A 10953-nucleotide genomic window follows, 5' to 3' on the forward strand; every position below is an offset into this window, starting at 1 on the left:
GTTCATGCGAAAATGTCCTCATCACCGCAGTGTTAATCTCTATACGGACGCCATTTTGTTGAAGACCAACTCTCTTACAAATACTATGAAAAATGTCCTCATCCCCGCAGCGTTAATCTAGGCTCGGGCGCCATTTTGTTGAAGACCAAATGTGATACAAATGCTATGAAACCCACCCTTGGTGGCGCTGGAGACTGCAGTTAGGTGATTGTGCGACCTCTAGTGCGTGAGTGTGTGGTTTCTGTACATTTTGCAGCAGTGATTGCTTTACTGCGGTAATAGGAGAGTGACAGCGGCCAGAGCCCAGGTTAGAGGCAGCACACACTGCCCTGGCATGTAACACCCGGTGCCCAGCACAGCACAGACTACAAGCACAATATCACAGGCCGAGCAGCGACAATCCTGGGAGACATGTACTACTGCAATGGGGACAACTGCAACCAGACCGATAACGCCAAGGTACCGTAAAAAGGATCTGTGGGTGTCAGAAACCTCATCGGCGCCAATAGCGGCCGGGGCGATGATGTTCCGGAAGCTGCGGTTGCAGGAATTCCTGGGATTAGAAGGAAAATGTTACATTACATGTAAAATAGGTGATTTATCTGCACGGTTGAGGCGCCGCGCACCCTCCTGAGCGATGCAGGCAATCACTGGCCTCAGCGGTCACCTGCCGGACAGCGCAGCTCCTCCGCTGAGGCCGGTGGTCGGTTACATCAGCCTCATGGGTAGACGGGAGGTAAAGGCCGCCCCAAAATCTAGAAAGTGTGTGCCGGTTATTGTTGTATTTAACCCTAGTTATGCTAATTATTACCCGATCACCTTTAGGAATTGGGCAGAACCGCTCCCTGTGGCGAAGACGTCGCTCTCCGTCCAGAGAGAGCTTAAAGGGGATGTCCACAATGGGGAAAAACGTATGGCGTCTACACCTCAGCCCCTTCCACTTCAAGAGAACTGGGCTGTAATATCTGTCACAACCTGCAGACAAGCGTGGCGCTGTTTTAAGAAGATGGTGGATGTGTGTGTCTAATCCTGGGCAATCCCTTTAAAAGAAATCTCCCATCACAATCCATCCTGATAAATCAGGGACATTACTCCTAGATCCAGGCACCGGGACTGTGATATCTTCTTATATTTATTATCCATGGTCGTCTTCCTTCTAAAATCAACTTTTATAATTAGGCTAATGAGCCAGAAGGGCTCCTGAGGTGTTACCAAAGCCCCTCTGTGTTGTAGCTTCAAAGGCTGTTACACTGTCTCCCCCTCTGTGACCTCAGCACTTCCCTTTCCCTCTGCCTGCTGTAATCTCACACAGTGGGAGGGGGAAGTGCTCCTTTTACAGTTTAACAACCTTTTGAAGCTACAGCACAGAGGGACTCTGGTAACGCCATCATTTTGAAAGTTGATTTTAGAAGGGAGGAGGCCATAGATAACAAATATAAGAAGATACCACAGTCCCAGGGCCTGGGTTTAAGGGTAAGTGGTAGGTTTATTATTAATGGGACCCCTGTCTGATAGTGATGAGTGAATACAGACGGCAGTGGTGGTTCTGATGCAGCCCCCTATAGATCTTTGCAGGTCTAGTCTGCCCCCCCTAGTTTTGGGCGCTCTGCCCCCCCCCCCCCCCCTATAACTTCTCTTATGTTTTCAATAATTGGATGATTGAGATGATTTTTTTTTTTTATCTTCCAGGAGAAGGGACACCCAAGAAACCTGATCCCGGAGCTGTGCAGACAGTTCTACAATCTGGGATGGGTCACCGGAACCGGAGGAGGGGTCAGCATTAAATATGAGTAAGTTGTAAACCCCCCAATCCTATTATGTGGTGTATGCAGCTCCCCTGCTGAGCGATGTCTGTGCTCATTGTAACGCTTCCTGCCTTTTGTTTCATGTCAACAGGGATGAAATTTACATCGCACCTTCCGGAGTCCAGAAAGAAAGGATCCAGGTAGGAGGCGTCCCGGCGCAGGGTCGCTGATCCCGTAGCTTTCCGCAACTGCCCTGTGCAGCGATACCTACCGTACAGACAACCCTGCACCGCAGCATTGTGCAGGATCTGCATAGAAGTGACTGGAGCACTAGTTATGTGTGCGCCGCCTGCACCACATTCACATGGGGCACCCTAGGAGACCTCCAGACCCCCCTGGGTGCCAGCAATTGGATAGGGCATATCCTCCCTGACTGTATACTTATGGTATCTATGATGAGTAAGATGCTTGCACTCATCGTCCCAACAGACAGAGATGATACCGCTTGTAGCTGCTAATGTGATTCTGTGCTGAAGCATCATGGGATTAATAAGGTAGTGAAATTCTGTGCTGATGCATCATGGGATTAATAAGGTAGTGAAATTCTGTGCTGAAGCATCATGGGATTATTAAGGTAGGGAAATTCTGTGCTGAAGCATCATGGGATTATTAAGGTAGGGAAATTCTGTGCTGAAGCATCATGGGATTAATAAGGTAGGGAAATTCTGGGCTAAAGCATTATGGGATTAATAAGGTAGTGAAATTCTGGGCTGAAGCATCATGGGATTAATAAGGTAGTGCAATTCTGGGCTGAAGCATTATGGGATTAATAAAGTAGTGAAATTCTGGGCTGAAGCATCATGGGATTAATAAGGTAGTGAAATTCTGGGCTGAAGCATTATGGGATTAATAAGGTAGTGAACTTCTGGGCTGAAGCATTATGGGATTAATAAAGTAGTGAAATTCTGTGCTGAAGCATCATGGGATTATTAACATAGTGAAATTATGTGCTGAAGCATCATGGGATTAATAAGGTAGTGAAATTCTGGGCTGAAGCATTATGGGATTAATAAAGTAGTGAAATTCTGGGCTGAAGCATCATGGGATTAATAAAGTAGTGAAATTCTGGGTTGAAGCATTATGGGATTAATAAGGTAGTGAAATTCTGGGCTGAAGCATCATGGTATTAATAAAGTAGTGAAATTCTGGGCTGAAGCATCATGGGATTAATAAAGTAGTGAAATTCTGGGCTGAAGCATCATGGGATTAATATGGTAGTGAACTTCTGGGCTGAAGCATCATGGGATTAATATGGTAGTGAACTTCTGGGCTAAAGCATCATGGGATTAATAAGGTAGTGAACTTCTGGGCTGAAGCATCATGGGATTAATAAGGTAGTGAACTTCTTGGCTGAAGCATTATGGGATTAATAAAGTAGTGAAATTCTGGGCTGAAGTATTATGGGATTAATAAAGTAGTGAAATTCTGTGCTGAAGCATCATGGGATTATTAACATAGTGAAATTATGTGCTGAAGCATCATGGGATTAATAAGGTAGTGAAATTCTGGGCTGAAGCATTATGGGATTAATAAAGTAGTGAAATTATGTGCTGAAGCATCATGGGATTAATAAGGTAGTGAAATTCTGGGCTGAAGCATTATGGGATTAATAAAGTAGTGAACTTCTGGGCTGAAGCATCATGGGATTAATAAGGTAGTGAAATTCTGGGCTGAAGCATTATGGGATTAATAAAGTAGTGAAATTCTGGGCTGAAGCATCATGGGATTAATAAGGTAGTTAAATTCTGGGCTGAAGCATCATGGGATTAATAAGGTAGTGAACTTCTGGGCTGAAGCATCATGGGATTAATAATTTAAGGCCTCGAGGTAGTGAAATCCGGGCAGAGGCTGCTCTGCAGGTAAATAAGTGTCTCTCACTCTCTGCACAAAGCAATGAGGGAAGGAAGGGAAGAAATTCTTGCAAAACTTCTGTAACTTGCAAAGATAGAAAAAATACATTCCTGTTGTCACCTGGTGCTGCCACTAGGGGGAGCCGGCTGTCTGTGGATTCTTACAGCCCCCATGGAGCACAGTAATGAATCTATCAGCAGGATGTGACCTCTAGCCGCAGGTTCTGTATAGTTAACCCTTTCCTGGCCACGCGCTGCACATGCACAGGGGAGGGGGCGATTACAACTTCCTACATGAACCGTACAATGACGGTCGTGTAGTGTCCGGAGCTGAGCCTTTGATATTATTGTGCTGATATCACCGGATAATTGCGAGTTTGTCCTCATTTGCATACGGCGCCGGCAGCAGAGGACGGATATAAATATAAGAGGAGGGCGACAACGATAATACAGGGTGACAGGTCCGACCTCCGGCCGTGACATCTACACGGACTCAACTATTGTTATGGCGGTCCAGCCGTCACAATGGCGTCATCTCAGGAGAGGCTGCGAAGCCCCAGTGGGGGGGGGGGGGTGGTCCTGACGCGTCCTTCTCCCCCAAAATCATGGAAACATAGAAGCCGCATCAAATTCTGGAGATTTAGTGTTTTTATTAGTTTTTCTACCACATCTGCAGGTTGTCACCCAGTGACCTCATCATCTTCTATGGCGTCATGTAGCAACATCCAGGGCTTGCTGGGAATTGTAGTTCCACTGTGGTTTAAGTATATGAGGCCCATCTTCCTTTATAGGCTTAGCTAGATATATGGGGAGGGGAGTGAAGCAAGGAGGGTCCCTCGAAAACTCCCATCAGAATCCATCCTGATAAACCAGGGACATTACTCCTAGATCCAGGCACCGGGACTGTGGTATCTCCTTATATGTGATATCCATGGTCTCCTTCCTTCTAAAATCAACTTTTATAATTATGCAAATGAACCAGAAAGGCATCTGAGGTGGGGGGATTTTACTAGAGCTCCTCCGTGCTGTTGCTTCACAGGCTGATACAATGTTCAGGAGCACCCCCCCCCCCCCCCCCTCACATTATGTCAGATGACAGCACTGGAAGCAGAATTAGATTTCGTGCATTATGAACGAAACATACCTTGAGAATGCTGATGCAGAGACATATCTTGTTTAATCTGAGTGGTTTTGCTGAAAAAACAATTATGAAATTATGATAATGAAGCTCTGTCGCTTCTGTGCTTGGGCTCGGCGCTTCTTCTTTCACATAAAAGGGCATCGACCACCAGGATGAAGAACTCTATGCAAATGAGGCTGAGGGGCTCCAGGCTCCATAGGTGTTAATGGAGAGTGGAGCCCCTCAGGCTCATTTGCATGCAATCTTTCATCCGGGTGGTAGATATCCTTTAAGTATTCACTGCTTCAGGGAATGGTATGATGTTGTCCCTGACAGGCAGAAGTAATTGCTGCACCATCCCTCAGCTGCTGTGTGAGTCATCTGGCCCAGGTTGATTAGCCCTGTCTGGGCAGCTGAAGAAGCTCAGTGTGTAACGTGCAGGCTGAAGCAATCCAGCTTTCCCAAGATCCTTAATATTATTACTGATTTTTCAGCAAAACGGCTCAGCTCAGGGAATGAACAAGATATGTTTCTGCATCAGTGTAGCTGCTGCATTCTCAAGGTCCTTTAAATGTCCTTTTAAATAGTTGTGCTCTATGGCTATCGTGATGTATGACCGTCCCCCTAGACGATGCAGATGACCCCGGGCCACACACTGACCTCTCGCTACATTCCCTTCCTGCAGCCAGATGACCTCTTTATCTGCGATATCGATGAGCGTGACATCAGCTGCCCCCCGCCCTACAAGAATCTGAAGAAAAGTCAGTGCACCCCTCTGTTCATGAACGCGTACACCCTGAGAGGTAAGTAGCTTTCATCCGCTTTTATCTTACAGGTTTTACAGGTGGTGATGTAAGATATAATAGAGGGATATAGATATATAATATATAGTGAGGTCACCGGCTGTGAGAACATGTAGCCGTAAAGGAAATCTCCCATCACAATCCATCCTGATAAACCAGGGACATTACTCCTAGATCCAGGCACCGGGACTGTGGGATCCATGGACTTCTTCCTTCTAAAATCAACTGTTATATTTATGTTAATAAGCGAGAAGGGCTACTGGGGTGTTACCAGAGCTCCTCTGTACTGTAGCTTCACAGGCTGTTACACTGTGCAGGAGCGCTTCCACCCTTCCACTGTGTGAGTTTACATCTAGCAGTGAGGGGTTAGGATTTTAAGTGCTGGGGGAGGGGGGGTGAAAAATCCAGTGAAGCTACAGCATGGAGGGGCTCTGGTAATACCACCAGAGTCTTTCAGGCTTATTAGCATAATTGTAAAAGTTGATATTGGAAGGGAGGAGGCCATGGATAACACATATAAGAAGATCCCACAGTCCCGGTGCCTGGATCTAGGAGTAATGTCCCTGGTTTATCAGGATGGATTGTGATGTTTTCCTTTTAAACCCATAAGTGATTAAAAAAAAAATATATATATATTTTTTTTTTTAAACTGCAGAAAATAGAAAATGCCAAAACCTACATAATTATACTAATGAGCCTGAAGGGTTCCGGGGAGCGTTACCAGAACCCCTCCGTGCTGTCGCTTCACTGGCTATTACACTGTGACGGAGCACTTTCCTCCTCCCTCTGTGTGACATTAAATCAGGCAGAGGAAGGGGCGAAGTGCTTAGGGGGAGACAGTGTAACAGCCTGTGAAGCCCCAGACCAGCAGTAGTTAAGGGCTGAGCAGGGATGTGGGCAGAGGCCAATGCGTTTCACCTGCTTCTTTATTAGGGTAGAACCCCCATTCCTGCTGCCCCCCACATTCACCAGGTTATGCCCCTTGTCTAGAGACTACAATGTGACACTACAACCTATAACTTATAAATGTCCCTCGTATTCTTACAATATAATATTGTTACAATTCTTCGCTCTTCCTACTGAAGTTTTGGCGCGGCTTGATCCGTATTGTACAAGTTCCATAAGATGTCTCCGATTTTCTCTCCAATCCGGAACGTTACACCTGTCTGGCCCCCGTTCTCCTTCCGCCAGGTGTTCTGAGGGTCTCGTGTCCTTGCAGGTGCCGGCGCTGTGATCCACACGCACTCTAAGGCGGCGGTCCTGGCCACGCTGTTATATCCCGGGAAGGAATTCCGGATCACGCACCAGGAGATGATCAAAGGAATCCGGAAGTGCAGCAGCGGGGGGTATTACAGGTAATGGGGGGCGGCTGATATTTACTATCCAGGGAATGCAGAATGTAAGGTGATACATTTTAGGCTCCGGTCTCCTAGATACGACGACCTGCTGGTGGTCCCCATCGTGGAGAACACCCCCGAAGAGAAAGACCTGAAAGAGCGAATGGCGAGAGCCATGGAAGAGTATCCCGACTCCTGCGCTGTGCTGGTCCGACGCCACGGGGTCTACGTCTGGGGGGAGACGTGGGAGAAGGCAAAGACAATGTATGTAATGCCCAAGCCATACACTAATCCACCGCACACCTATAGAGGGCGCTGCTCACTAAGCCTTGTATATCCACCCCCACACCTATAGAGGGCGCTGCTCACTAAGCCTTGTATATCCACCCCCACACCTATAGAGGGTGCTGCTCACTAAGCCTTGTATATCCACCCCCACACCTATAGAGGGCGCTGCTCACTAAGCCTTGTATATCCACCCCCACACCTATAGAGGGCGCTGCTCACTAAGCCTTGTATATCCACCCCCACACCTATAGAGGGCGCTGCTCACTAAGCCTTGTATATCCACCCCCACACCTATAGAGGGCGCTGCTCACTAAGCCTTGTATATCCACCCCCCACACCTATAGAGGGCGCTGCTCACTAAGCCTTGTATATCCACCCCCACACCTATAGAGGGCGCTGCTCACTAAGCCTTGTATATCCACCCCCACACCTATAGATCTAGACTGGAGGACCCCACTGCCAAACTGATCCAACTCCTCAATCCAAATTTTTTTGATGGTCTATCCTAATGATCGGTCATCAATAATCGTATTGGGCAAAGTCTTGCACGGTGCACTTCCAAAATGAATCAGACTGAGCTGCAATACCTAGGACGCCCACTATACAAGGAGTGGCGCTGTTCTTAGTATGGAGCTCACAGCTGATTGGTGGTGTCTGTCTCCTGCCCATCAGAGGTTAATATCTGTAAAAAGAAGAACTTCTCCTGCCCCGATGATGTAGGAGGAGACCCCGGAGCCAGTCACTTGTTAGGGGGGGGGTCTCGCTATGGTGGGAGGATTCCATAGTAACACATTATTAATGTTCCATCAGGTGTGCAGTGATAGGAACAGACCCCAACTACTAAAGGGGGGTGTGAGATGCTTTGTATAGGTGGTGGGCTGCGGGTATGTGCAGGTGTGGAGACCCCCTCTAACCCCCCCCCCCCCCCTTATGTCTCCCCCCTCCCAGGTGCGAGTGTTACGATTACCTCTTTGACGTTGCGGTGCAGATGAAACAACTCGGCCTGGACCCCGCGGCTCTTCCTGCAGAGGAGAATGGAATAGTCTAAGCCCCTCCCCCTGGACTCCCCGACTCATGAGCCCCTGCGCAGGAGACCTGCGAGGCCCCGCACAACGTTCATCTCTCACTGTGATTTTATTTCTAGTTCCTACATCCGGCTCTCGGCTCCTCTCATCCTCGTCCATTACTTAGTAACATCCGCCGGCGATTCCCGATGTCGCGTCGTCCGAGATGCGGCCAGTGACGTTTTTAATAAACTTTTGAAGGAGGTATGTGGTGTGTGCCTGCTGCTGATCTGCCCCCAGTCATGCACATAGTGGTGTTATATACGGGGTAATGGGGAGGAGTGGGGTCCCCCCTAATAATCCACCGTAGCCAGTGGCTACGCCACCCTCAACGTCCTTCTTCCTTCTAAAATGCACTTTTAAAATTGTCCTGGGGTGTTACCAGAGCCCCTCTATGCTGTAGCTTCACAGGCTGTTACACTGTCTTCCCTGTTCTGTCTGCTCTTTCCGCCCTCCCTGAAGACACAAAGTGCACTGAAATGTGGGGAATAAACATTTGCCCCAAACAGAGGCTGATTGGTGTAATTGCTGACTGCACAGTATTTGTTTGTAGTCTGTTACCATGGAGACAAATACTGCTTTATATGTAAATGGGAGCTGAGCTACAGTGACTGTGATGATACAGATGCATAAGATGGGAGATAGGTGGCTGCATTGTTTAAAAGGGTTGCATCAGGTTAACCTTGTATCTCCTATCCAAGCTGCAAATTCAGAGCTCAGTGGATGTTTCCTCCTTGTGGAGCTGCAAGTTCAGGGCACAGTGGTATATGGACGTTCAGATCTCTGTGATTGTACCCTCACTGTGTATCTGCCGGTTCAGAGCCTATTCGGTGTTCTTTGCTTGGGAATCTTAAAGTTCAGAGCTTAGTGGGTGCTCTCTGTTTGTAATCCTGCAGGTTCAGAGCTCAGTGGGTGCTCCCTGTTTGTAATCCTGCAGGTTCAGAGCTCAGTGGGTGCTCCCTGTTTGTAATCCTGCAGGTTCAGAGCTCAGTGGGTGCTCCCTGTTTGTAGTCCTGCAGGTTCAGAGCTCAGTGGGTGCTCCCTGTTTGTAGTCCTGCAGGTTCAGAGCTCAGTGGGTGCTCCCTGTTTGTAGTCCTGCAGGTTCAGAGCTCAGTGGGTGCTCCCTGCTTGTAGTCCTGCAGGTTCAGAGCTCAGTGGCTGCTCCCTGCTTGTAGTCCTGCAGGTTCAGAGCTCAGTGGCTGCTCCCTGCTTGTAGTCCTACAGGTTCAGAGCTCAGTGGCTGCTCCCTGCTTGTAGTCCTGCGGGTTCAGAGCTCAGTGGCTGTTCCCTGCTTGTAGTCCTGCAGGTTCAGAGCTCAGTGGGTGCTCCCTGTTTGTAGTCTTGCAGGTTCAGAGCTCAGTGGCTGCTCCCTGCTTGTAGTCCTGCAGGTTCAGAGCTCAGTGGCTGCTCCCTGCTTGTAGTCCTGCAGGTTCAGAGCTCAGTGGCTGCTCCCTGCTTGTAGTCCTGCAGGTTCAGAGCTCAGTGGCTGCTCCCTGCTTGTAGTCCTGCAGGTTCAGAGCTCAGTGGCTGCTCCCTGCTTGTAGTCCTGCAGGTTCAGAGCTCAGTGGCTGCTCCCTGCTTGTAGTCCTGCAGGTTCAGAGCTCAGTGGCTGCTCCCTGCTTGTAGTCCTGCAGGTTCAGAGCTCAGTGGCTGCTCCCTGCTTGTAGTCCTGCAGGTTCAGAGCTCAGTGGCTGCTCCCTGCTTGTAGTCCTGCAGGTTCAGAGCTCAGTGGCTGCTCCCTGCTTGTAGTCCTGCAGGTTCAGAGCTCAGTGGTTGTTCCATGGATATGAGAGCTCAGTGAGTTTTCAACTTGCCCCTTTGCAGGTGTTACTCTGACCTTGTACATCCTCGAGCAGAGCAAAACCACTAAACTCAGAACTTATATATTCTATCCTATTCACAGCCAACAAAATCGAGGATCACACGACCCCCAGACCTTCCCCAATACTATCAGGACTCCCAATCTGGCTGTGTCCTTCACTCCATTGACTTCTAGGAGTCCTCCTCCTATGGGAGCCTCTGCTATGGAATAGGGGGGTGGGGTGAATGTAAAGTCTGGTACAACCCTTTAAGGCCTGTGTTGTCTTCCTGTTTACTCCAGGATGCACGGGCACAACCTTCCCCCTATAATAAATCGCAACCCCCGGATTTTTATTCTGTGGGCAAATAAACACCTTGTAGGGGATGTGACCTGCAGGAGGAGATCCAATTTTTGAAGTTTGTAAAGTTAAAAATTTCATCTTTCAATGACACTGGAATGACAGGTTCTAGCTGCTCCAGATGCCATGTCTGAAGTGGCACTTGCATTTCGCCCCTCGAAAAGTGACTCATCTCAGGCAAAAAGTGACTCCTCTCTGTGCATTGGTCAGAGAGACGCTAACCTTTTATTTTGCCTGGGGGTTGTGTCTCTATTCAGTAAGGGGTTGGATGGGATATTAGTTTTTCTGTAGTTTTTGGAGGCGGTGTATAATCTGATTCCCTCTCCCTCTCGTAGAACGTGTTTATTTCGGAGAGGATCTTGGCCCAGAGATTTACAAGTTCTGGCAGAGACCGCGCTCGTCTATAAATTATTCCCAACCTGTCGCCTCCGCCCAACAATACAAACCGGAGCTCGGCTGAGGCTTCAGTCTGTCACACAATGTCAACACGGCCGGGAACGCTGACAGGTGGGTGAGGGGAGGGCGCG

The 10953-nt window shown here is 48.5% G+C and overlaps 1 protein-coding gene across 1 annotated transcript; it reads left to right on the forward strand.

Moving 5' to 3' along the window:
• The first annotated feature begins 228 nt into the window (after window positions 1-228).
• APIP (APAF1 interacting protein) lies at window positions 229-8474 on the forward strand. The gene is made up of 7 exons (XM_072119061.1): window positions 229-459; window positions 1690-1790; window positions 1897-1945; window positions 5461-5578; window positions 6798-6933; window positions 7012-7179; window positions 8152-8474. The coding sequence occupies exons 1-7, from the start codon at window positions 412-414 to the stop codon at window positions 8249-8251; spliced, it is 720 nt and encodes a 239-aa protein (XP_071975162.1). The 5' UTR covers window positions 229-411; the 3' UTR covers window positions 8252-8474.
• The last annotated feature ends 2479 nt before the right edge of the window (window positions 8475-10953 follow it).

This window comes from Engystomops pustulosus, chromosome 7 (assembly GCF_040894005.1).
Source record: "Engystomops pustulosus chromosome 7, aEngPut4.maternal, whole genome shotgun sequence".
Taxonomy (NCBI): Eukaryota; Metazoa; Chordata; class Amphibia; order Anura; family Leptodactylidae; genus Engystomops; species Engystomops pustulosus.